Genomic DNA, 24,745 nt, shown 5'->3' with positions numbered 1-24,745 from the left:
CCCAATATTATGAGGGATTAATGGATTATCAATCAAATCCGCCCCACCATAAACGTTTCATCCATATATAATCTTGATTTATGACATCAAACACTTGTGATCATCTCCCAATCAGTTATGTCGAGTTCATGTCTCTTAAATGATCAACACTTTGTGATAATGAAAAGATCCCAAAGTCAACAATTTGTATTTCTTTGGAAACATTAATAAGATCCAAATTCATTTACTTGTCCTAAATTACTCTTCAATGATGGTAAACTTTCCACAGATATCCAACACATGTACTATATAACTCAATGTCTGCAGTTTCTAACATTTAGACATGTAAAATCAGTGGGTAAGCAATTTCTATCTTAACGAAAATAACAAATTTAGAATTTAAGAAATTTTAAAATTGTAGTGCACACTTGCTCTTTCATATTCGACTTGGATGCCAATAATAAACAGCCGCATCAAAAAGTTGATTGTTGCATTCACATATTCACTAATTTAAAAGTTGATTAGTACTGTATCTGAATATTCTTTTGTTAACAATTTAAACATATCATATTGATTTTTTCTTTCTTTGTATTTACTGCCACCTAGCCTCTAAAAGAAAATGAAAGCTTGGTGACCGCAACAAATGGCGTGATTCAGTGTCAGTGTCGTGTTTTTTTTGGGGGCATCCGTGATGTCTAGTATTTATCAAGAGTTTCAATGAAAGATTCATTTTATACGTATAATATTTATCTGTTTTTAAGAATTATTATTGGTTATCTTCTTCCAATTATCAATTGTTTTATAACTGGAGAAGTCAATATTTGAACAGTTGGAAATTGAAAAACTTTAAAGGATTCAACGGACATAATGCAACCATAAATGCAAAAAGATAAGGTGGCAATTTATATATACTCCCTCCTTTTTAAAGAGTATAGTTTTAAGGTTTTTTTTTTTTTTTTTACAAAGAGTGTCATTTTGTATTTTCAATACATAATTTTAGTAAAAATCCAATTTTAACCTTATTTCTTTAATGTATTAATAAGAGAAATAATTTTGTTTACTGTATTGATAAGGAGTATAATAGAAATTTTAATAGTTTTCTTAGTCAATATCTGAACAGTTGGATATTGAAAAACTTTAAAGGATTCAACGGACATAATGAGCTTAGAAAGATAAGATTGCTACTTCAAAAGATAGGTAATTGATATAGGAACTAAACAATATAATCATTGTGTCAAATATATGAAAATGGGAAGAGATTGGTGAATAGAAGATTCAAATATTCATATTAATTATTTTAAAATTAAATATATAGTTTTTTTTTGTTAAAGTAGATTAAATAAACAGTATATCTATAGCTTCTTTTCTTTTATTTATTTTGCAATAAATGGACTAGCTGGAGAGGTTCGGTGATGTCGTTGGCCTACCTTATTTTATTCATCAATATTTTGTTTGCTTTCATTTTCAAAGCCCACGAGAAGATTATGGTTTTGGAATCTCTTAGTGTAATTGTTACAACTGCTACTCACTCATGCTTTGATCCGAATAAGTATGACCTTTTTGGCCAATTATTTCAAATATTTTTATAAGTTTAAATGGGTTAATTAAAGATGCTAATTTTTCAATCATTTTTTAGCCATTCATAATATACTCCTTATATTGTCATCCACCAGATTCTCATCTTTTTTCTTTTCTTTTTTAATAACCAGAGTCTCATCTTGACTTGACAAATATATCTTCCCTTCATTTCTTTTTAGTATTTTATAAAGATGATGATCTATAAATCTTACGAGGTTTATACTGAATCTAGATAAATTAAACTAATATGTCTTGTAAGTAAAATAAACGAACAAAAAGCTGAACTAATCTATCCAAACCGAGGAAACAAAATCTATCAGAAAACTAAAATGAGTTGGTAAACCGTAATGAATTTTTAAAGAAGTCTAAAGATAGTTGATTATATTTTACAAGTGATAACTAGTTTTCGCGAAAAAAAGTGCAAGTAATATACATTTTTTTAAAGGTTAAAGTAGTGGTATACATTATACATAGTTTCGTGGTTTGGTCATATACTAAAGATCCAAATATGTATTACATTTTGGTTTAATTCACTGTATAAGAACATCAAAGAATAATGTATATGTGATCGATGATTCTCAAACAAACATCCTGAGAAAAAACATCAGAATCTTGGTAATTAGGTGAAACTTAAGAGAGACAATTCTGATAGTACAAGAAGTTTGACAATATGGTACATGAAGATGTCTTAGTGCTTTATTAATTTATATATTATTCATCAGACGAAACGATAAAACTGGTTACGATCTTTTGTTTTTAGTAAAGTGATTGATTAGTTATTTATAAATCTTATTTTTTCATACTATATATGTACTACTATAAATTATATGCATGTGCCATGATATGGGTGCATTATTCTCACATATAGAATAATAACAATATTATTAATTTGATATATAAAAGTTAAAAACACTTTAAATTGTTCGGGGATGGTATATATTACAAACGAATGAAGAAAACATACACCTACTTCCAACTAAAATTGGCTTTACCGTGACTGAAGCTCACATTTTTGCAATATAAAAGACAAAACCCTATATTAATATTGACTTTAAGAATGCTATTTTTTAATTTAGAAAAAATGTAGCGAAAAACATTCAAATTGACAAATGGATTATGAATGTGTGGTGGGAAGGAAAGTGCAAAGTGGGGTTATAATTGCTTAATTGGCTTCAATGAAAGATGATTTCCTTTAGTTCACTATTTAGTTTGACAGTCATATTGGGCTTTGACTGGATTCTAGTTATAAACTACGCCCCACATTAATAAACCACAGTGGGCTTTAATTGTCATATATCCTAATCCCACTAGTCGCGTCACCATTAATAAGAGAAAATAAGAGTAAAGCTTCTATTTTCTTCAAACATTCCAGAATAAAAAGACTAAAATATCCGCTTCGTGCCCAGGCATAGTGTCAGGGAGGGAAGGTGACAACAATGGCTTCCCAACCCGAACACTAAAACTGATGCTCCAATGGAAGAATCTGAGGAAAATGAAGATGAGGACTACTATTCTGAATTTCTGATTCCACTTTGGAAATACAATCAGAGCCGGTCCAACGTTATCGAAGACCCTCCTCAAATTATTTTTTTGTCATCTTTTTTGACTGTTATAAACGAAAATAACATAGGAAATTCAATGGTAACGACAAAAGAAAAATGTTAATCATCAAAACAAAACTAAAAATAAACTTTTGGATCCAAATCTCATCATTTTAACAACATTTTGGGTCGTAATCTTCGGCTTATGCTCTGGGCCGACCATGAGTGGAACAACTGTCTCTTTGGGCTAAGAAAACGACTCTTATGGAGAAAGCCAATGACTTGATGGACACGTCTCAGGTGGCCGTCGAGCAAAGTTGGAACAGATTTGCTTTTAGTCTAATTTATGGTATTGAAACATCAAACATGATATAGTTTTACTCTTTTACTGTTTTAGCTATGTTACTTCTAGCACTATATATATAGGCTTCTTCAGGCTTTAGGGCTGGTAGTAGCGTTTTCATGTTTTTTTGAATAGCTTTCTTGAGCTACAAGTCAATTAGACTGGGTTTATAAATTTCTAATCTTAATCATTTATATTAAAAAGTATATGAAAATTCACGTATTAGACTATTGCGCAAGTTCATGCAGCGTTACTAATTTTCTGATGTAGTGTATGTTAAAAGTATTTTCGTATTATTATTTTGGTTGTTTGTTATTCATTATTTCATGCAACCAAATACTATTGAACTTGTTTAATACAAAATGAGAAAAAGAAAATTAATTTTGCAATTGAAGATAATGTATTGTTATCAAATAAAAACATTACAAGTTATTCATTCAAAAAATAAAAAATTACAAGTTGTAACTTACTTGGTGAATCACCAATGGTGATATATACTTTATAGTACTTTTTATTTAAAATAAATCATGTAATATGAGACATATACAAATTAATAATGATCACGAATCCGGTAATTAATTTGACTTACAAATGAATATATATATATATATATGCACTTCGGATTAAACCCATATCTTTGAATCTAGGGATTGGCCTTTTGTTTGAGACATAATCTAGGATACTTTGGACTACATCCCCATGCATGATCTTGTTTGAGAGCTTCGTAGCTTATCACATCTTCTGCATTGGTCTTGAGTGTTGCAAATGTGAAGAATACCATTATAAGAGCCACATATATTATAATAGCCTTCATTAATTTCGTAGACATACCCATATCTTTTTCTTTCTTTTTTCTATTGAATTAAGGAAAAAGAACTGGAATTTATCTTTAGAGAAAGATTGGATTATTGTTTTGTTTTGTGAGAAACATGAAGGGATTATTGAAGCTTTAAATTATATAGGAGATGAAAGACAATATTGTTAAGGTTCTTTCTTTTTTTGGCATGTAGATTTGGTGTATACTCGATGACAAAAAAAAAAAAGATTTGGTGTATACTCCTGATTAATATTCATATTGTTATTTTACTGGTTTTCCCCAGTAAAGTCATTAGAATTAGTTTCACGTCTTAAGTAATAGTTTTAGAACTTTTTAATCATTGCAACAAACTACTCTATGAACAGTTAGAGGAAACTGAATTACTTTTGATTAAAATTAAAAGAGATTCGAATCCAAAAGTTTGTTTTGTTACTTTTAACCAAAGTAATTAAAAATAACTAACAACTGAATTAATTACGTTAAAATTAGTTACAATAGAGAAGAATTATGGTTGTATTTTTTATATTTACATCTCTATGCATACTATTATTAAATTCACGAGTTAGGCTACTGCTCAAGTTCATGCAGCGTTCCTAATTTGATGTAGGTTTTTTTTTTTTTTTTTTTGATGTAGTTTGTTGTCTCTTTTCTGATTTAATGTATGTCAAAATTGAAAATCAACGCGTAATTTTTCATTTGATTATTTGATTCAAATATGACCTCAATTAGTTATTAATATTTGTATGAAATACGAAACCTAGAAGGCTAGAAGATGCGTAATGAAGCCAGCTCTGATCTCGACTATTAGTGGAATCGAACTACTTTGTATGATTTAAAAAAAAAAAATCTTTTGGCCGTTACTCAAATTTGTCTGCATGATAGCAATAATTGGTCTGGCAATATTACAAATAACGTTTCAATTTTAGACACTCTATAACCAAATTACTTCCAAGGACCAAAGCTATAGGCCTGAAATATACATGTGCAGCTTGGTATAGTCTTACTATCTCTTTAAGATCACTATATAAGTATATTATATATATATATATATATATATATATATATATATATATATCATAATCACATTAATTAATCAGATTTTAATGGTAAAGTGTCATTTCAAGGTTTCTGTTTTATGTTTTCTAAAGATGAAAACGTGTTGATACGCACATGCTTTTTTAACTTAAATCCGCAATGCATCAACAAAACGTCACTCAAGTCGTGCGTACCATTAAATTACTTTACGTACCAACCATTCGATAATGCTTCTATCTCTTTTATTTGCTAAAAACACTATATTTATAATAATATATGGATATGAACCCATGCTTTTTATTCTTTAAACTATTTTGTTATATTGTTTCCCAAAAATAACCGTTTGTTCTCTCCCAATCGACTTCAAAGCGACTTTTCAATTCTAATTGTCTCCGGCCGGCGTCGGCTTCTCCGGCGTCGGTCGGCCTTTCCTCTCTTTTATCTTTTGCTTCCTCCGTTTTGTTCTTTCTGCATAGATCTAGATAATAATAAATGGCAAATCGAGATTTCAAAATCCATGCTCTTTGCCTTCTCACAATGTTGTTACAAAATCTGAGGCCGTCAATCTCAAACTTGTCTCCAATCTTGACTTGGGTATCGTTTTATAATATCCAGATTTCATCGCCATGTGTGGGAGATGTGGTTTCGGGAATAGATGGTGTCTCGGATCGTGTCCATTGCGACCAAGTTACTCTTCAAAGTCGCGCCTCTTTTCTCTCCTTCCGTGAGAGCGTATCTCCGACCCTATCATGGCCTCAACTCAAGTGTTATGGTGTCGGCTTCTTTCCGGCTTCGAACGGTGTCCATCGTTTCTTCACTGGAACGTCTCTGTTCCACAATAATAGAATCTGGGTTTCTCATATGAATCCCTCCAATTCAGGAATTGGGAATCTATTTCGGACATGGGATCCTGGAGTAATTGATTGTGACTCTACTGTTTGTGTGATGAAACAACAGATGCATCAATTTGATCATAATTGGATTCAGTTACTAAAGTCCATTATAGACAAAGTCAAGTTTTGGCAACATGATTTGATTAATATTGGTTGGATTCGGTGGTTATGGAATGCATCAGCGAGACATACAGTGGAATATATGCACAAGATGCATATGGGCAATTGTGTTAATGGACGGATACGACATGATTCCATGTTCATTAGAAGACATAAATCAGGTTTTATCAACAAAACTCTTTTTGTGGAGATTCATGGCGAGAGAGTGACGAGAAGGAAGACGGCGGCGGGTGCAAGACTAAATTTCACACGACTACATGAACGCTTTCAGAATCCTCCTGCCCATCGCTTCAATTGCCTCAATGATGATGACGTTGATTGTGTCGTGGGATCAAACGCATCACTTGTTGTTTCTTCAACAGAAGTGACCGTGAACATGTTGTTGTGTCAAGGCCTATGTTTCTTTCGGGTAAGAGTTAGGGATTTTTTGGAATCTGGTAAGGCAATCTTTTCAAAGGATGTTATAGTCGAACCTACTTCGACTACACTAAACTTATTTGTGATTATGTTAAAGAAAATTACAAAGTCGAGTTTTTTAAGAAAGACTTTGGTACGGAAGCTTTGGTACCACCGTGTCTACATTTCAGAGTTATTTATGGACACATCGGGTTTAAAGCTACGGTTTGCAAAAAGAAAGTTCAACCACAAGTTGCTGCATGCCAATCGTAACCAAGAAAAATCAAATATGAAGTTGGACAATAACGGATCTTATGGTTGGTTAGCGAGTGAGACTAATCTTCGGAAAACATCGTCAATCCTCCTTCTGCTGTATTTTTCTTAATGTATGGCACATACATCTGCGTATGTAATAATTGTGTTCTAGTAATTTTGTTAGTGTCTTTGTAATAACTTTTTAAAATCAATGAAAGTTTGTTTTTGCCGGAAAAAATAAAAAATAAAAAAAAATGAACCCATGCTTTTTAGTCAATTAGATTTTAATTTTTGGAAATGTAAGGATTTGTCAAGTATTCATTAATTTAGTTCTGATGTAATCTTCGGTTCAAATTGTATTATGGGGTTAAAGTTAAGAATAGTTTACTAAATCAAAGCACTTAAAAAGAAGTAAAGAAATCAGAGAAAGTTTTAGGCCTGGGCATTCGGTTTATTCGGTTTAATCGGTTCGGTTTTTTCGGTTTTTCGGTTTTTTCGGTTATCTAAAATTCTGCCGAATTGAACCGAATAAAAGTTCGGTTCGGTTCGGTTCGGAACTCGGTTTATTCGGTTCGGTTACTAGATTTTAAATCAGATCCGAAATAAACCGAAATTATTTTTTTCTCGGTTAATTCGGTTAACCGAAAATTTTCTTAGCAAAAAATCAGCTTTTCCATGGGAAAATATCTGACCTAAAAACCCAGAAGAAGCTGAGTCAAACCATTTGAAAACAAAAAGGAGAAGAAAAGATAGGGGGATTCGAAGTGAGATTGATAATAGAGAAATTGAAAGAAGAAATGTGAGAATAATATTATTACAATAGGCTATAAAAAAAGAACTAAGAAATGATACAATCAAAGCAAGACTAACGAGCGTTGCAAGAAGAATCGATTGAGGAATTTCTGTAAAATTTTCGCTAGGAGGAAGAGGAGAAACGGCTGCCAATGGAAAATATTGATTAGATCTAGGGTTTCTATTTTATATAAAGGAATGTATAATAAATATTGGGCCAAATTAAAAAAAAACTATTGGGCTTATGGCCTACTGAAATTGATTATATATCCAATTAAAAATGTTTTGATTTTTGGGCCAACGACCATAACCCAAATATAAATAAAAAAATCCAATTCAAGCCCAAAAACATTAAAATTAATTAGGGTTTAATTTGTACAGTCAACGCGGCGGCTGAGTCTTCTTCTTCCTCTTACACACACAGAGATGCAGACGTGAAGAAGAAGATGGAGTGATGAGAACAAAACCGAATAACTGTTCGGTTTCAGCTCGCCGAACCGTACCGAACCGTTACCCGAATTCCCCAAATTATTTTGCCGATCGGTTCACTCCCCTTCAGAGAATTGGTGCCGAAAACCGAAAATTTCGGTTTGTTCGGTTCGGTTTTCTCGGTTTTTGCCGAATGCCCAGGCCTAGAAAGTTTTGACTCCTTTATTCTTAACCAATCAAAATGAAAATTTTGACGCCAAAAAAAAAAATCCTGAAAATTATCTTCTAGCTAGATTCCACCATATGTAAATAATAACATTCACTGTATACATCATATTGTTTTCTTAAAACTCTTTATAGTTCTTTGTAAATGAAGCATTATATGTAATTTCTGTCGTATAAGTAAATAAAATAAATACACTCAAGAAAGTATAAATATGAGCTTAGCAAAGCATTGTCTCTTTCTCTCTCACACACAGATTGAGGAAAAAATAATCAAAAATATGTTTTTTCAAAAACTCAAACTTCGTACCTCCAAGAACTCCCATAAAATATCTCCAGCCACGGTGTCTAAATCTCCGGCCACCGTCTCAAAATCATCGGAGAAAAGATTGAGGAAAGAATTCCAAGAGGAAGATCACATCCTGAAGGCCCATGTGAGAGCGTCGTTGCCTTCGCCGGAAAATATTTCCCGGTGGGAAGCTACCGTTAACGGCCCGGTGGGTTGCCCTTACGAAAACGGAGTCTTCACCGTCTCCGTTCACATCCCACCCAAATATCCTTTTCAACCACCCAAAATCACATTCAAGACAAAGGTAACCAAAATTAGAAATCCGGTTTATTAATCTTTCCGAAATGTTTGGTTTCCGGTTTATAATTTTGTGTTTTTTTCTCTAATCCAGATCTTTCATCCTAATATAAGCGAAAGTGGAGAAATCTTTGTTGATATATTAGGATCACGATGGTCTTCGGCGTTGACCATCAATCTTGTACTGCTTTCTGTATGTTCGATTTTATCGAACCCGGTTGAACCGTTTTTGGTTAGCAATTATGCCGGGAGACTGTACCGGAAAGACCGGAAAGCTTACGAGAAAGTTGCGCGAGAATGGACTCTGAAATATGCAAAGGGATGATTGATTAGTTCTTTTATTTTATATATTTGTTTATGTCTATTGCGATTATATAATTATAGACTATATAACTATAATTATAGCTTTATATAGCTATAGACTTCTGTTTTGTTTCGTCAGTTTAGTGTCGTGTAATACCGAGAGATTGGATACTATAGTTAAGTGTATTTGTATAGCAGCTGCTAAACCTTGTTGAAAATTGAATATTAATCGAAATTTTTTAAGAAATATGAGTTTCTTTTTCGTCGAACATAAACGTGTTTGAACTACTTTAAGAGAAGTTTCGATAAAAGAAACATTGAAAATAATTTCTTGGTCGTGTAACAAATACAACATTACAAGTTGTAACTCGGTGATACTTTTTACTTTATATTAATAATAATAAAAGTCATGTATATATGACACATACATATACAAATTAATGATCACATATAAACACCATAAATTTAGGTAAAAAAATGATGGTACGATATAATAAACATTCGAAAAATGACATTATAAACGAAACAGAAACAGAAAGAAAAATATTGCACTTCGGATGAGACTCACGACTTTATGAATCTAGGGATTGGCCTTTTGTTTGAGACAAGATAATCTAGGATACTTTGGACTACATCCCCATGCATGATCTTGTTTGAGAGCTTCGTAGCTTATCACATCTTCCGCATTGGTCTTGAGTGTTGCAAATGTGAAGAACACCATAATAAGAGCCATATATATAATAATAGCTTTTATTAATTTCTTAGACATACCCATATCTTTTTCTTTCTTTTTTTGAATGAACTAAGGAAAAAAGCTCGAATTTATCTATAGAAAGATTAGATTTGTTGTTTTGTTTTGTGAGAAACATTAAGGGACTATTAAAGCTTTAAATAATATTGGAGATGGGAGAAAATATATTGTTATGTTTCTTTCTTTTTTTGGCATGTAGATTTGGTGTATCCATCTAAAATATTGATATTGTTATTTTTCTATTTTACTCCTAAAGTGATTAGAATTTAGTTTCACGTCTTAAGAGATTTTGTTAACATTGCAAGTTTGCAACAATATACTGGATGACAGTTAAAGAAAACTGAATCACTTTAACCAAACAAAAAGACAGAATTATATTTTTGTTTTTCTGAATGGTACAAAAACAATAAGCTACAAATTACAGGCAAATCATGTTTTGATTAGTCTTCTTAACTCTTTCAATTAGTTGGTTTCTTCTTCGTAAATATGAAATGAATATTGGTCGATGGATTTACGGTCACCCCTGAAATATCAGTATGCAGCTTGGTATCAAGGAATCAACAAAAAGTTTCTTTTTAAGGTAAGATATCTTAAGATAAAGATATCTTAATCAACAAATATTCAATTCCATCTTGAAAACGAAATTGTGTAGAAATATGGTTTCACACCATTTCTTTTTGCATTTACGTTTGTATATGCATTAGTATTTTTTTTTACAGATATATACTGAATTCATATATAAATTGTACCGTACGTAAATGCCAAACGAAAATAGAAGAGAAACCTTACGTTTGAGTTTGAACTTTGAAGTTTGTGTTTGTGATGATTTTGATCTTTTACAAGAAAATGAAAATATTCCTTTTCACGAACTACAATAGTGCTTTATTCAGAAATGTGAATTTCTCTCTCGCATATAAACGCAAATACAGATATTTGACACGAATACATTTCCATTATTGTTATTAAATGTATTCAAATATTTGTTCAAAAAGTCTATTCGGGGACATCTGATAAAATTGGAACGATACAGAGAAGATTAGCATGGCCCTTGCGCAAGGATGACACGCATAAATCGAGAAATGATCCAAAAAAAAAAAAAAAAAGTATTCCAATAAAAATATTTGAATACATTTCCATAAACGTTATTCAATACTATTTCAATAACTTGCCTCACTTATGCGGCTTATGCCAAGTATCAGAATTCAATAACTTGCAAGAAATCTGGAAGTCATGCCACAACAAGCCTCTAGGCCCTCTACTATAAAAGCCCTCAAAAGCTCCCCAAGTTTCTTACACAACAAAATGAATAAGCTAATCTTCCTTCTTCTCCTCTCTCTCGTCCTTCTCCCTCTTCACGTATTTGTGGCGGCGCTCGGCAGCTGGAGTCCCATCAGCGACGTTAAGGATCCTCACATCGTAAAGATAGGCGAATTCGCGGTCTCTGAGTATAACAAACAGAGCAAATCGGGATTGAAGTTTGTAACAGTTGTTCGCGGTGAGTCTCAGATAGTCTCTGGTGTGAATTACCGGCTTGTGGTGGTGTCTAATGATGGCACCGACCCGAGCAAAAACTACGAGGCGATTGTACTGGAGAAGCCGTGGCTGAAATCAATGAATCTCACTTCCTTCAAGCCAGCCACTATTAATGGTCGCTTCCTATGATGAGTTTACATGTAGTATATCTTTTAAATAATATAGCAAAAAAAGTTAAAATAAACAAAGGAAATGTTCATTTCTGTATTATCTGGTTTTCTGATTTCATGTATGGGCAAATGATCTGAAGAAATTGATATTAAACAAGTTTTGACATCTGCTACTTTTTATTTTTAAACAACATGCATTATTTGGACATGAACCCATATGGTGACACTATAACGATACTAACACAAACTGATAGATTACATGTGCTGGTCTACATCTCCTAGCTATGTTTGGATAATCTTCTATGTAGATTATGGGACACAAGATTGTATTGAGATGTATCACTAAATATATATATATATCTCCCTTTTGAAGTATAACATGTTTTAGCAGAAGTGTAAAAATTAAAAGTTTAATTATGATTTCTCCCTTCTTTATACAACTTTATTTTAACTGCAAGCCTGCAACGATAATTTATTCAAAACATAAATGTTCATATATATTCATATATTGAAAAAAAAATTACACATACACGGTATTAGTTTTCCTACTTATAACATAACAGCTAGATTATGATTATCACTTTCCCAACAAATAACTTAAGTAGTTTGTGCTAATAATGTCTTTGATATATCAACATTCAAATTTAAATCAGTATGATACATGTTGTTAACAAAAAAAACTGTAAACACATAATTGTGTATATATGACCATATAAATATAGATTGATTGATTGATCATTTTCATCAATGATCAGAATGTCTGTTTTACAGAAATGTAAAAGTAAAATAGTAAAATTACAATTTTATTATCATATAAATTGCATTTTATCTATGAAAGGATAAAATATGAATAATATTTGATTATAAAATAAAACAAAGATATATTAATCCATATAAAAGAATACATTTTCCGCCCTCTTGTTCTCCGTAATACGTTTTGTTGATTTCTTTTTAGAGATTTTTGATATATATATATATTACTCCGAATGGTCATGTTTTCATATCTCTAAAATTCCAACCACCTATGATGAAGCTTCACTGTTTTTTGGGTTTGGCTTCGTATATGGATTTGCCCTAGTTTTCTCACAAAACTGAGGATATTTTTGAGAACATCCCCATGCATGATTCACACGCATAGAATCATATGATATAACTTGCTCCATTTTGATTGTATTCGCCTCAAAAACAAAAATAATTAGTAGAGCGAGATATAAAACCGATATTTTCTTCAACATCGCCATATTCTGAAAAAGAATAAAGTAAATTAAATGGGTTTTCACTTACTTTTGATTGTTTATTACTTTCTTATAGATTTCTAATTTCTAATTTTGCGTTGATGCTTTATTTAAATAGTTGGTTGCGTTTGCTAAATAAAGTTAATTGTTTTGGAGGGTTCCTTAGTTATGCAATTCCAACAAGACTTTGTTTCACAAATGTAATTATTGTTATGTTATTAGTTGAAACAGTACATATTTAAGATCGATGTTAGTTAATAACAACAAAATGTCGACCCAAAATAAAATAAAATAAATATGTTATAGTTAGTTTTTTTTTTTTTTCACAATAGACTTACATATATATATATATATACATATAAATCCTTTTCGTTTTGTATAGTGTAAAAATATATGTATTAACTCAAGTTTTTATTTTTCCTGATTTTATCTACTCAAGTTTTACTTCACTTCCTGCTTACTTTTATTTTATTTTGATAATTATAAATAGTATATGGTCTACTTCTATAATTAAGTTACAAATGTCTATATTCCCATTTGGACCCTATATTGGTAGATTTGTTTCAAAATTTTATTCTATTTTACTTTTAATTTAATTTTTTTTTTTTTTTTTTTTTGTGTATCTATTTCCCTTTACCCTTGTGAATTGGGCTCTCTTCGTCTCCCTCTCTCTTTGTCCGAGTAAGATACTGAATATAAATACTCACTCTCGACTCTGTGACCCTTGGCAAAACAAAAAAGAACGAACTTTGAGAGAAGCCCTTTTGTGCTCTCTTTTACAAATCCCTAGATTAGGTTAGTCTCTAATCTCTTGTACATCGTTTCGTCTTCCATCCTTGTCACGTTTAATATTCTTCTCTCTGAACCTCTTTGATTCTTCTCCTTTGTGGGTAAACTATCTGGATTCTGCTTTTTTTTAAGCTCTGGACTAGCATCAGCTTTAGTTCAAAAAGCATCTGTTTTTGCGTTTAAGGTTTACTTGACTACTAGTATTTAGTGTTTCGATTTGACTTAGATAAAAAAAAATCTCAACTTTTAGTTGTTTAGGCCCCTGGATGATTTTGTAACTCTGAATTTAGGGTCTTTGTTGGATATTTCTTACATACGAAGCAAATTTTGTGTATTTTTCGTAAAAGCTGGTACCTTTTTGCAATGTGTGCGTTTTAAGAATCCTGGGTTTTGTTAGATTTTCATTGATGTACAAGTTGATTCTTACTTTCATCATTTCCTACTACTTATTTTGTATACTTGAATGTGAATAAGTTCCTTTTTTGTCTATATCTGTGTTCTGGTTGGAAAGTTCCGATTTTTATCTGTTGGATGTTTATCTCTCTGTTTGCTTCGTCTAATGCTTTATTTGCTAAGCTGTGATTTGAGTTTTTCGGATGAAGCTAATATCTTTCTGTATAATGGTTTTTACGCAGTCTCCTTTGTCTGGCTTTGAAGTTTTGATAGATTTCTGATTAGTAACGAATGGGAAAGAGATTAAAGAAGGGTCAAAAGCCTCCATATCTGTGGTTGCCTCCAACGGTCTCTAAGAAGGTAACTAAGCAATCTGAGCACAGCGTGGAGGTAACTGAGGAGGTTGTGACAGTGCCGGAAAAAAGATCTTGTGTCCATTTTGATAAATTTGTTGATTTGGATAAGCTGTTGAAAAAGATTAAATCCTCTCAACAAATCAAGTGTGGAGAATGCAAGGAAGGAGTGCACGTGAAGAGAGGAAGTAAAGCGAGTATTAGTAGCGGGATATACTGGTTTTCTTCTTCTGACCAGAAGTGTGCTAAAAAGGCTATTTGGGTTTGTTTGGAATGTGGCTATTATGTTTGTGGAGATGTTGGTTTACCGACTGGGGCTCAGAGTCATGTTATGCGGCACTTCAGGTTGACGCGTCACCGTTTGGTGATTCAATGTGAAAATCCTCAGTTAAGATGGTGTTTCTCATGCCAATCACTTGTCCCTTTTGAAAAAGAAGAGAATGGTGAGAAGAAAGATTTGTTGCTGGAAGTCGTGAAATTGATTAGAGAACGATCTCCAAACACGTTCTCCGCTTCATTTGAAACTGAATATTCATGTTCAGGAAGTGGTAATATCACTGGTGGTAGTTTCACTGGTGGTATAGAAGCAAGAGATGGTTATGCTGTAAGAGGTTTAGTTAACCTTGGGAACACATGTTTCTTTAATTCTGTAATGCAGAGCCTTCTCTCTTTGGATCAATTACGTGAGCACTTCTTGAAAGATGATCTATCTGTTAGCGGGCCTCTCGTTTCTTCCCTGAAGAAATTATTTGCTGAATCAAAATCAGAGGCAGGCTTTTTTAGGAGTGCGATAAATCCAAGAGCCCTTTTCGTTTCTGTCTGTTCTCAGGCTCCTCAATTTAGGGGATATCAGCAGCATGACAGTCATGAGTTGCTTAGATGTTTGTTGGATGGTCTGAGCATTGAAGAATCGAGCCTGAGGAAGAAGCTTGGTGTTTTTGATAGTAATGACAGTTCTACATATCAGAAACCTACTCTCATAGATTCTGTATTTGGAGGTGAAATTTCGAGCACTGTTTCTTGTTTGGCATGCGGGCATTTCTCAAAAGTGTATGAACCCTTTTTGGATCTCTCTTTACCTATTCCGTCCAAGAAACTTCCTCCTAAAAAGCAACGAATCGTTTCTCTGGCAAAGGAGGTCCTTAAGAATGGGGCAGTCGGCAAAGATTCAGAAGTTGGGTCAGCTAAACCTGCATCGGATCACAATTTCACTGTTTCCAACCCTTCTGCTATGGCCCTTATTGATAAGCAGGTCTCTGATATCACAACAGAATCTGATACCGAACAATACGAACTTGATAAATTTTGGTCGGATTTGGACTTGCTAGGTGATGTTAGTGATACCGCCCCATCAACCAAGGCTAAAGGAGTTAATCAGACTTTGGTAGGTAGCACAGAAACGCTGATGCATGATAATGATGTAACTGCAAAACCAGAAACTGTACCAGATAAAGAAGAATCACGAGCTACGCAATCTAATGAAGACACATCTGCAAGTGGGATTTCCGCAGTGATAGATGAGGCTCAAGTTTTCCGTTCTCCTGATTTTGAGAAAAGTTCTTCATCTGCAAATCAGTGGGCTGATGAAGAGCTTCCCTTGATGGTTCCAGATTCTCAGGTTCTGTATATGCCTTACAAAGATCATTTATCCTATGATGATAATACAGTTGCAGAAGGTAAGGATGGGGCTTTCTTGTCATATGTCAGCGGCCCCCATGAACAAATCGAAGATCATTTTGACTGTAACGCTGATGAACCTGGCATCTCCTCTATTAATATAACAGATAGGGCAGGTGAGGGCGAAGCTTCCTCGTCATTCGTGAGCGGTGACCATGAACCAAAAATAGACTATATTGACTTTAGCAGTTTTTTTGATGAGCCTGAGATACCCGAAGGACCTGTTTTTAGACTGCTATCTAAAGCTGAAGTTTCTGAAGCTGGTTTTATGGCTGACAGCAGTAATGATAAAACAGTTAGTGCAGGTAAGGGTGAAGCTTCCTCGTCATTCGTAAGCAGTGACCATGAACAAAACATAGATTATGTGGACTTTGCCAGTTTTTTTGACGAGCCTGAAATATCGGAAGGGCCTTATTTTCGACCATTATCTAAATCTGAAGTTTCTGAAGCTGGTTTTATGGCCGTCAGCAGTAATGATAAAACAGTTAGGGCAGGTAAGGGTGAAACTTTTTCGTCATTCATGAACGGTGACAATGAAAGAAACATAGATTATGAATCTATTAACAGTTTATTTTACGACCGTGAGACATCTGAAAGACCTGTTTTTGGACCACCATCTAAAGCTAAAGTTTCTGAAGCTTGTTTTATGGCTGTCAGCAGCGACTCTGATCCTGCAGTTCTTGATGATTCGGATTCACCAGTGTCTGTAGATAGGTGTTTGGCTCAGTTCACCAAGCCTGAGATTTTGTCAGAAGACAATGCTTGGCATTGTGAGAATTGTTCGAAGAACCTAAAACTTGAGCGGTTGAGAGAAAAGAGAAAAACTGAAAGATTGAGCAAAGGATGGGTGAATGAAAATGGAGCTAGTTCGGTTTTTGATGAGTGTAGAGACAATTCATTAAGTCAATCCTGTATAGATCCCGAAAACGGGTATAAAGCTGCTCCTCCGATCACAGAATTGCCAAACTGCAAGGAAGAGGAAAACGCAATAGATGATGGAATTCTGGGAGACTCAGATCCAAAGCAAGCTCCAATTACTTCTTCTGTTACTGAAACTCCTATCCTCGGTGGAGAAACCATCAGTTCTCAACCAGCCAACGACAATGAATGTGAAAACTGGGAAGACTTGGCAGTAGATTCTGAGAAAGTGATAGTAAAAAGAGCTGCTACTAAAAAGGTACTTGTAAACAAGGCACCACCTGTCTTGACCATTCATCTCAAAAGGTTCAGCCAAGATGCTCGAGGCAGAATAAGCAAGCTAAGTGGCCATGTTGATTTCCAAGAGTTCATTGATCTTAGCCAATATATGGATACCAGGTACGCAGAATCTTTTCCTTTAATGTTGCCACATTTGGTCTGAACCATCATAATATCCAATCATTGTTTTATTTCTCACGCTCTCTAGGTGCTCCGAAGAAGACCAGCCGGTTTACAGGTTGGCCGGGTTAGTGGAGCATTTAGGGACAATGAGAGGAGGTCATTATGTTGCTTACATTAGAGGAGGCCACAAGGAGATGAGGCAGTCTGATATTAAAGAACCAAACTCATCCATATGGTATCACGCAAGCGATTCTTTTGTTCGACGGGCTTCTTTGGAAGAAGTTCTCCGTTCTGAAGCGTATATCTTATTTTACGAACGAATCTGAGAACCTAGAGACTGGAAATCTTTTGTTTTTTTTTGCTCTTTCTATAATACAAGTTAAAAGGTCAAGATAGGTTTGACGTTCTTCACAATTTGTGCTGGTGAATTTGACTCTCTTGACAATTGAGTTAAAAAAAGTTATAACATTTTGCCTTGTTTGAAAAGTTAAGTATATTTTTACGTTCAGCTATAGATAATGGCTACGTAAACTGTAGAACGTTATAAACTCTACCGTTATAACTACTTGGTTTAGTTGAAAACCGGGCACATTTCAGGCTGACGTACAATATATATTACGTCGGCGGCGAGATAGTAAAGGTCTTGATTCCGGTTCCAGCTCCACAATGCATGCGTCTCATTCTTCACCTAAAAAAGGCAAACGTTAACAATCACCTATTCGGTTTAAGCAATTAACTACAACAAGCATCTGGTTTATATTGGTACCATCTGAGAAAACAACGAACCGGTTCTGAGTTTGATTTATGATTTCATGTGATTTGCAGTCAATAGATTCAAGCATGCTTATGCCCCAAGGAACTAATCTTAGTAGGTTACTTGAACATAAAGCGATAAAGAATAGAGAGAGAGATCTAACTTACTTCTAGCATACCGAAACCGAAGCTGCTCTCTCTGTATGCGCTATACTCCGGCTGCTTAACCGGACAAGTCTCATTGTTTACAGGCTCCAACGTGAAGTTAAAGCCACTGGATCTGCACGAGTAGTCCTGAGAAGGATCTGGACAGTTTCCTGGGTCATCTAAATGCTGAGTCTCCAGCTTCCCAGCTCCTCCTGCACCGGTTGTTATATAAACCGGGCCACATTGGTCTAACAGGTAGTTGTAGACTCTGTTTGATCTCTCATATGCATCAACCTAATTCATGTTTTATGGGAAAATCAGTGTCAAAGAACATATTTCCCAAAAGCAAAGGAATACTCCAACAGCACAACACACCATACCTGACTATTGAAGATGATATCGACTCGGTAGCTATAGAGCAAGTCTTCAAGATTTATCCTCATGGATTCAGCTTCTCTGTAATGCCCTTTGAATGTGCTGTACCAAGGAAGACTCCAAGTTGCAACCACCCATGGAGTTTCTGATCTGTTTATGATACTCAGGTCACTTTCAAGCCAAATATACTGATCAGCTGTTGAAGAAACAGGAAATTCGGGAAATCAGAACACATTTCAATGCAATTTAAACCTAAAGAAAGAAATTTAAAACATGGAGAAGCTTTACATGAGTTATCATTAGGTGTGTATGAATTGAGGACTATGAAATGAGCTCCTCCCGCGTTGAAGGAATAGTATAATGGTGAGAAAGAACCGCTTTCGTTTGAAGGGAATGCAAATCTTGAACTGTATGCAGCGAATGTCAGATTATTATCGGTCTGCGGCTCAATCTCGTGCTCTCCTGCTACCATCATGGTTGGAACATTAGCTGTAAGTGGCTCCATGAACCTGTCATCAAGGACGGCCCCCATTAATTTAGTGTTTAAAACCACCAAAGGATTCACAATCACTAGAGAAAAATCTTCTTTTACCTTCCCCAATAATCCCAGCGAGGCTGATAAGTTTCTCGACTTGAATAACAAGAACCACAATTAGAACTGGTTCCGTTTTTCTCACAATGACAAGAACTACAATCTAGTTTAGTGTTATTCGCGAGATAAGTATCCGCGTAGCTGAATCCTCCAATTAAAACCACAAGATCAGGATGGTTAGACAGAATCTTTGTCAAAACTATTGATGTGTTGTAAGTAAGACCCAAATCTCCAGCCACAACGATTCTGTGCGGGTAATTCTCTGATGTAGACTTAGGCATTGTCCTGAAGTAATACTCTTTGCTCATTGCTGATAAAGACAGGTCTCCACATCGGTATCGATACAATGTGTTTGGTTTAAGACCTGTGAGTTGAACATGGTGGATGATACCTGATGTATAGTTCTTGAGACCATTCTCAGAAGGATACTGTTGGGTATAAACAATAGAATGGCCTGTTGCATTTTTATTTATAGTACTACGGACATCGAATTCACGGTATTGGACTATGCTTTGCACACAATTAGGATCCAGAGGTGCAGAATCTTCTTCACCAATTTGGTAATCCCCTGTAGTATATAATACAACAACCATGCTTCAAACAAATGCATAGATAAAAAAAAAAAAAAGCAATTAGTTTCTTAAAGGATGAATTTTTAAGACAAAAATCTTGATGCTGTAACAGACCGGAACAACAACTGTTGAAGCTATAAAAGAAAATCCATGTCTTGGCTCAAAAAGATTAAAACTTTATGTACTTTCAAGCGAAACTAATCACACATTCCACATTTTTGTAAACATAAATAAGTCAAAGTTTGAGAATTTAATAATATTTCGATCTTTGCAGTAAAAAAAATTGTTTTTTTCGAAAGGGAGAGAAAGTTGAAGAGACAAAAAGACCTGTGACCCAAGAAATCCAGACGGAGTCAAAGCTGTAAGAGAGAGAGACAGAGATCTGTTGGGGAAGAAACTCCGGATTGGGTTTTACGAAACTCGGGTCGGATTCTGGCAAGTCGAATGCAATCGGGTTAAGATTCGGGTCGAGTGGAGCAGTCACGGGGTTAAGCGGACCGTCGAGCGTCGTAGGGAAACCATGAACGATGATAGTAACAGTTGAAGCGAAAATGACGAAAAAGGACATCGACATTGTACATTTTACCACCATTTTTGGTTTTTTTACATAAATGTGTGTTGTAGCGAAGAAGATAATAAACTCTATAGTATTTAGAATAAAATCTTAACATTAAAACCAAAAAGAAAACTCTTTACCACAAATAAGAAATTTGGTTATGTACAGAAAGGTCAAATCGATTCCGATTATTTCCCGGTTTACAATGTGAACCGGTGGACGCTTTATCGATGTCCGGTTCTCAGATTAGAAACCAATTACCGAGAGAAAAAATATTAATTAATTTCCTTGGAAAATATTAGTACGAATTAACAACAATGTTAAGAGAGACACTTAACAAAAAAAAACAACGTTAAGAGAGACTTAAGATGCAACATGGAAATTAAAATTGTAATTAAGAAAAATAGCTAAAGTCTTTAGCAGGCCTAATTCTGTTTATCCCGGGAACAAATCGGGAAAATTTTGAAGAAATTCCGGCGAGATCTCAAGGAGTGTAAGGACCGCCACCGCCAAGTTCCATGACCGAACAGATCTCATCTTCTTCTTCCATCTTCAGCTGTTGGAACAAACAAAAAATTAAATTAAAATTAACAGTGAGCAACAGTGTTGTTGTAGATAAATAATATAAACAAAAATCAGAAGCTAAAGATGAGGGACCTGAGCAGGAGTCTGTCGTGCTTTGATCTCTCTACCGTTGTAGACGAATCGGACAGAACCGTAATCTAAGTTTCTCTTCATACAGTAAGCACTCATTAGTTTCTTTAGATGTGCATGAGCTCCTATTTTGTACAGATCCTCTGCTCCCTGTTAGAAAAAGAGGTGTTTTTTCAATATTTCAATATTTTTAAGTGGAATGAAAAAAAAAAAAAAAAAGAGATTTTCCTAAATTGTTTGTCAGAAGAAGGGAAAAGAACAGATAATGTAGAAGAAGAATGGACCTGTTGGTTCTTGACCTTGAGAGTAATCTTCTGATGGGGTGTTTCAGGAGATCGAGACCTCTTTGATACAAATGAAGCAGAGATGGTGCCTGAGGAACTCACCATTGTTGTTGTGAGAAACTAAACTAGACCTTTAAATTCTTTTGCACAGATCTTTCTGGGTTTTGAGGTTTTTTCTGGGTTCCAGAGAGAGAGAGAGAGAGAGAGAGAGAAGAGAGATGAAAGGTAAGAAAGTGATGGGAAAGTTAAAAGAGCTTTGAACGAACATTAAAGTACAATCCTCGTCAAACACTCTTATTGGTCCATTTTCTTCTTTTTTACTAATATCCCATTTTACCCCTGGTCTTTTGTTTTCTCGATCATCCTTCACACGTTACACATTCCTACAGTACGTTGAAAATTGTACTGACTCATGCAACAAGCATCATTGTTGTTAACTTACAAATTCAAACATATTTCAAATGATACTAGCACAAAGAGAAGGAAAAAAAAAGGAAAACAAAAAACAAAAACAAATACATCTGTTAGAAGAACTAAAAAAAAAACTGTATAATAGACTACGCTTTTCGTTTATCGTCTGTCTCTCCAAACCAAAAACATCACATCTAGAGAGGAGTCTCATCCTAAAGAGAATTTCCATGTCTAAAATTTCTATAACGAAATAAATAATTTTTACTTTTTTACCTCCACAAAGTGTCTGACTTTAGGTGATTCAAGGAAAAAGAAGAGACACCGGAAGATGTGTGAGAAGGAAAGGATCGATCAACATGAGGAGAAAACATTGTTGGAGATCTTCATCATCATCATTATTGTCGTAATCATCATCGTCATCATCATAAATAATCGATATAATCTGGAGATTGGATGATTCGAATTAGCTCCTTCAGGTTTGCTAGAACCTGACGTGGTCCTAGACTATTTTCCCCCACAAAGTTCAGGAGTTGCTCGATGTTCTGTGATATGATGACTATGCTTAGATGAGAGGAGAGGCAAACTATGCATTCTACTGTTTCAAGTATCAGGAAGAGGAGCAAAAAGAAAACTTTCTTTAACTAACCTTGTTTAATAAGAAGACAGCGTAGGCAGCTCGTGTTGTATCTTGACCATCCAGAAACAGAGGAAACTCTACAAAGTTAGAATTTTGGGAAAGCGTGGTAATCGGAGACATGTCTGATTGTGAAGGCTCAATGTAAGGTGCATAGTCTCGAATGTATGTTTTGGAACCACCTAGGCGCAAAGGATAACGAATAGGCATTCTCAAGTAAGGAGCTATTAGGGACACAGCCTGTAAAAGCCAAGCAGGAAGCCATTAGTACTTTCTATCAAGAATTTTAAACCAAAAACGATTCCTGAAAACCAGAGCCAAGAGATTTAAGGCCGCACACAAAACACAAGTATGAAGCAAATTTTAATGCATAGATCAGTAACAAGAAAAGAGAACAGAACATACATGGGCTACATATCCCAGGGCGGTTGCGGACTTCTGAACTTCTTTCTTGTCAGTGAAGAAGCTCATCCTAGTAAACGGGGCCATACTAAAAGGCAACCCCAGAATTCTCACAGATCCTTGACTCAGAGGCTTAGTCCCTACTAAAGATATAAGCATGTCAAGCAGGGAAGATGCTGCAATGAAGAATTTTTTTCAAAGACTTACAACAACAAAACGAAAATTAGTCCTGATATCAATATCAGACTGAATTGAAGTAAAGATAAAGGCATGCATTAAAAGATATTAAGGAGTTAGGTCTCGTTCTCATCAAAGGCTACATTCTTAATTCTTATAAGATTTTAGACTAACTGACCTAATCTACTGCCACCAGGAAATGATTCCAGTTCTTGGTCTTGTGAAGGTCCAGCCTCAATCTTCAAGGGATAGATAAATGAAACTTGAGATATCATGAACTGCTGCCTCTTTCTCAGCTTATTCGTTACAATCTTTAAATGTGCATAACCACTCTCTCCTTCTAGTTGGCAGTTGGATTCCTATGAAAACAGAAAAATACGCTAAAACAGTGTATCTATGATTCAATCATTCACCAATTTGGTCACAGCATAGTAGAACTACAAGACAGTTAGATGAAGAAAACGTAAGTCGTGAAATGAAAATAGAAATCAAAACTGTATGTACGCCTGTCAAAGAAGAGGCCAAGAGAACATAGGGAAACAACTAGTTTGAAATAGCCAAACACCAGGACATGCAAAAGTGATGCACCTTGCTTCCTAATAAGATTATTTTCCACTGAATGAGGTAATACCTGCAATTTACTTTTAGCAATGGAAAGAGTTGTTCCGCCTACTAGCAAAGATCTCACTTCTGTACTTAGATTATCCTCTTTCTTTTTAACATCCTGCTCAATAACTTTGCAAGCAATTGATGTCTTGTCCACCAGCAATTTTCTTGCTTCCAATCTCTGACGCATTTCTTCAAGTTCATTAGTGCGTCTCAATGATTCAGTACTAACCTGCCCGAAATTTTGCCGCCCGCTAATCCGCGGGCTAATCAATTAAAGCTCATCGGGTAGTTAAAGTAAGAGATAAGCTAGGTAGAGCATCAAGAGCAATAAGACTAAACAACACAATAAGAAAGCATAAATTTTCTTTGAATGAGTTTCTTCTAGCTATCTTCATCCACATTCCTTAAGACAATGCCACTAATAAAAATTTATGCTTTGTCCTCTCAAATGAATCAAAACCAGACATGCCCAAAAGGAAACACATGAGTAAGAGAAAAACCTGAATAAGAGACTCAAGTTTGGGCTGCAGGATTTGCTTCTTCTCTGTTGCTAATTTCAGAGCAGAAGAAAGACTCCATAACCTCGTGAGCTCATGGTCAAATTCTTCCCACTCTATAATCTTCACATCTTCTCGATCGCTTCTTCTCAAATTTTCTGACAAACTTCGCTCTGATTCTCCTTCCATCAACAATGATCTCGGAACCCACGCAACGCAAGTTCTGGCATCAAGTCTTTACGAAAATACCCAGATCTTTTCATATCACGCCTCGAATTTCATCACCAATCTTAACGGAACCGAGAGATCGGATTAGAACAATCAAAAACCCTAACTTTAAGAAAACCGATCACCTGGAGATGATGATTGGTTCAAAGGAAGAGAAACGAAAGCTAGAAACGAATCGGAGAAATGAGAGATTGATACACAGGATTGAAGAAGCTTCTCAGGCTGATTCGTTGTTCGATTTTGCAGAAATTTTAAAGTTTGTTACTTTAGGAAAGAGATGGAGATTAGAAACTTCCGGGTCAGAGGTTACCCGAACTAGTTAACGGGTGGGTATTCTCTAAAGACTGGGTTAAGTAGTAGGCACCGTTCGATCCTCTCAACTGGTGGCGATTCCTCATGGAAAG

General features: G+C 34.8%; 9 protein-coding genes across 13 annotated transcripts; 3 read left to right on the top strand and 6 right to left on the bottom strand.

Moving 5' to 3' along the window:
- Window positions 1–4,084: 4,084 nt before the first annotated feature.
- LOC9317311 (protein RALF-like 15) lies at window positions 4,085–4,286 on the bottom strand. Its single transcript, XM_002879371.2, has one exon. It carries the CDS (start codon window positions 4,274–4,276, stop codon window positions 4,085–4,087), a length of 192 nt encoding a protein of 63 aa, XP_002879417.1. The 5' UTR covers window positions 4,277–4,286.
- Window positions 4,287–8,404: 4,118 nt separating this feature from the next.
- LOC9315484 (ubiquitin-conjugating enzyme E2 11) lies at window positions 8,405–9,507 on the top strand. Its single transcript, XM_002881196.2, has 2 exons — window positions 8,405–8,993; window positions 9,081–9,507. Exons 1-2 carry the CDS (start codon window positions 8,616–8,618, stop codon window positions 9,309–9,311), a joined length of 609 nt encoding a protein of 202 aa, XP_002881242.2. The 5' UTR covers window positions 8,405–8,615; the 3' UTR covers window positions 9,312–9,507.
- A 135-nt stretch (window positions 9,508–9,642) lies between these two features.
- LOC9317309 lies at window positions 9,643–10,136 on the bottom strand. Its single transcript, XM_002879370.2, has one exon. The coding sequence runs from the start codon at window positions 10,062–10,064 to the stop codon at window positions 9,870–9,872; it is 195 nt and encodes a 64-aa protein (XP_002879416.2). The 5' UTR covers window positions 10,065–10,136; the 3' UTR covers window positions 9,643–9,869.
- Window positions 10,137–10,168: 32 nt separating this feature from the next.
- LOC9315483 (cysteine proteinase inhibitor 5) lies at window positions 10,169–11,840 on the top strand. The gene has a single exon (XM_021029328.1). The coding sequence runs from the start codon at window positions 11,271–11,273 to the stop codon at window positions 11,700–11,702; it is 432 nt and encodes a 143-aa protein (XP_020884987.1). The 5' UTR covers window positions 10,169–11,270; the 3' UTR covers window positions 11,703–11,840.
- A 261-nt stretch (window positions 11,841–12,101) lies between these two features.
- On the bottom strand, window positions 12,102–13,194 carry LOC9317308. Its single transcript, XM_021027131.1, has one exon. The coding sequence runs from the start codon at window positions 12,922–12,924 to the stop codon at window positions 12,706–12,708; it is 219 nt and encodes a 72-aa protein (XP_020882790.1). The 5' UTR covers window positions 12,925–13,194; the 3' UTR covers window positions 12,102–12,705.
- A 328-nt stretch (window positions 13,195–13,522) lies between these two features.
- On the top strand, window positions 13,523–17,936 carry LOC9315482 (ubiquitin carboxyl-terminal hydrolase 1). Of its 2 annotated transcripts, XM_021028659.1 has the most exons (3): window positions 13,523–13,713; window positions 14,343–17,447; window positions 17,536–17,936. In XM_021028659.1, exons 2-3 carry the CDS (start codon window positions 14,392–14,394, stop codon window positions 17,774–17,776), a joined length of 3,297 nt encoding a protein of 1,098 aa, XP_020884318.1. In that variant the 5' UTR covers window positions 13,523–13,713; window positions 14,343–14,391; the 3' UTR covers window positions 17,777–17,936. The 2 variants fall into 2 exon arrangements, with proteins under 2 accessions (XP_020884318.1, XP_002881240.1); XM_002881194.2 differs by having other exon boundaries at window positions 13,523–17,447.
- LOC9315481 (purple acid phosphatase 13) lies at window positions 17,817–20,606 on the bottom strand. Its single transcript, XM_002879368.2, has 6 exons — window positions 20,217–20,606; window positions 19,318–19,885; window positions 19,014–19,234; window positions 18,731–18,921; window positions 18,372–18,644; window positions 17,817–18,138 (listed from the first exon to the last, which is right to left on the bottom strand). Exons 1-6 carry the CDS (start codon window positions 20,479–20,481, stop codon window positions 18,022–18,024), a joined length of 1,635 nt encoding a protein of 544 aa, XP_002879414.2. The 5' UTR covers window positions 20,482–20,606; the 3' UTR covers window positions 17,817–18,021.
- Window positions 20,607–20,728: 122 nt separating this feature from the next.
- Window positions 20,729–21,637, bottom strand: LOC9315480 (small ubiquitin-related modifier 5). Of its 2 annotated transcripts, none has more exons than XM_002879367.2 (3): window positions 21,384–21,637; window positions 21,103–21,249; window positions 20,729–21,001 (listed from the first exon to the last, which is right to left on the bottom strand). In XM_002879367.2, the coding sequence occupies exons 1-3, from the start codon at window positions 21,486–21,488 to the stop codon at window positions 20,930–20,932; spliced, it is 324 nt and encodes a 107-aa protein (XP_002879413.1). In that variant the 5' UTR covers window positions 21,489–21,637; the 3' UTR covers window positions 20,729–20,929. The 2 variants fall into 2 exon arrangements, with proteins under 2 accessions (XP_002879413.1, XP_020884323.1); XM_021028664.1 differs by having other exon boundaries at window positions 21,399–21,637.
- Window positions 21,638–21,772: 135 nt separating this feature from the next.
- LOC9315479 (UV radiation resistance-associated gene protein) lies at window positions 21,773–24,651 on the bottom strand. Of its 3 annotated transcripts, none has more exons than XM_021028660.1 (6): window positions 24,117–24,651; window positions 23,639–23,845; window positions 23,186–23,366; window positions 22,834–22,973; window positions 22,441–22,668; window positions 21,773–22,336 (listed from the first exon to the last, which is right to left on the bottom strand). In XM_021028660.1, the coding sequence occupies exons 1-6, from the start codon at window positions 24,300–24,302 to the stop codon at window positions 22,217–22,219; spliced, it is 1,062 nt and encodes a 353-aa protein (XP_020884319.1). In that variant the 5' UTR covers window positions 24,303–24,651; the 3' UTR covers window positions 21,773–22,216. The 3 variants fall into 3 exon arrangements, with proteins under 3 accessions (XP_020884319.1, XP_020884320.1, XP_020884321.1); XM_021028661.1 differs by having other exon boundaries at window positions 22,834–22,970; window positions 24,117–24,650; XM_021028662.1 differs by having other exon boundaries at window positions 22,834–22,970; window positions 23,639–23,867; window positions 24,117–24,299.
- Window positions 24,652–24,745: the final 94 nt, after the last annotated feature.

Source organism: Arabidopsis lyrata, assembly GCF_000004255.2.
Source record: "Arabidopsis lyrata subsp. lyrata unplaced genomic scaffold ARALYscaffold_4, whole genome shotgun sequence".
Taxonomy (NCBI): domain Eukaryota; kingdom Viridiplantae; phylum Streptophyta; class Magnoliopsida; order Brassicales; family Brassicaceae; genus Arabidopsis; species Arabidopsis lyrata.
Note: the sequence above shows the minus strand (reverse complement) of the source record. Positions and strands in the feature narration are given on the sequence as shown.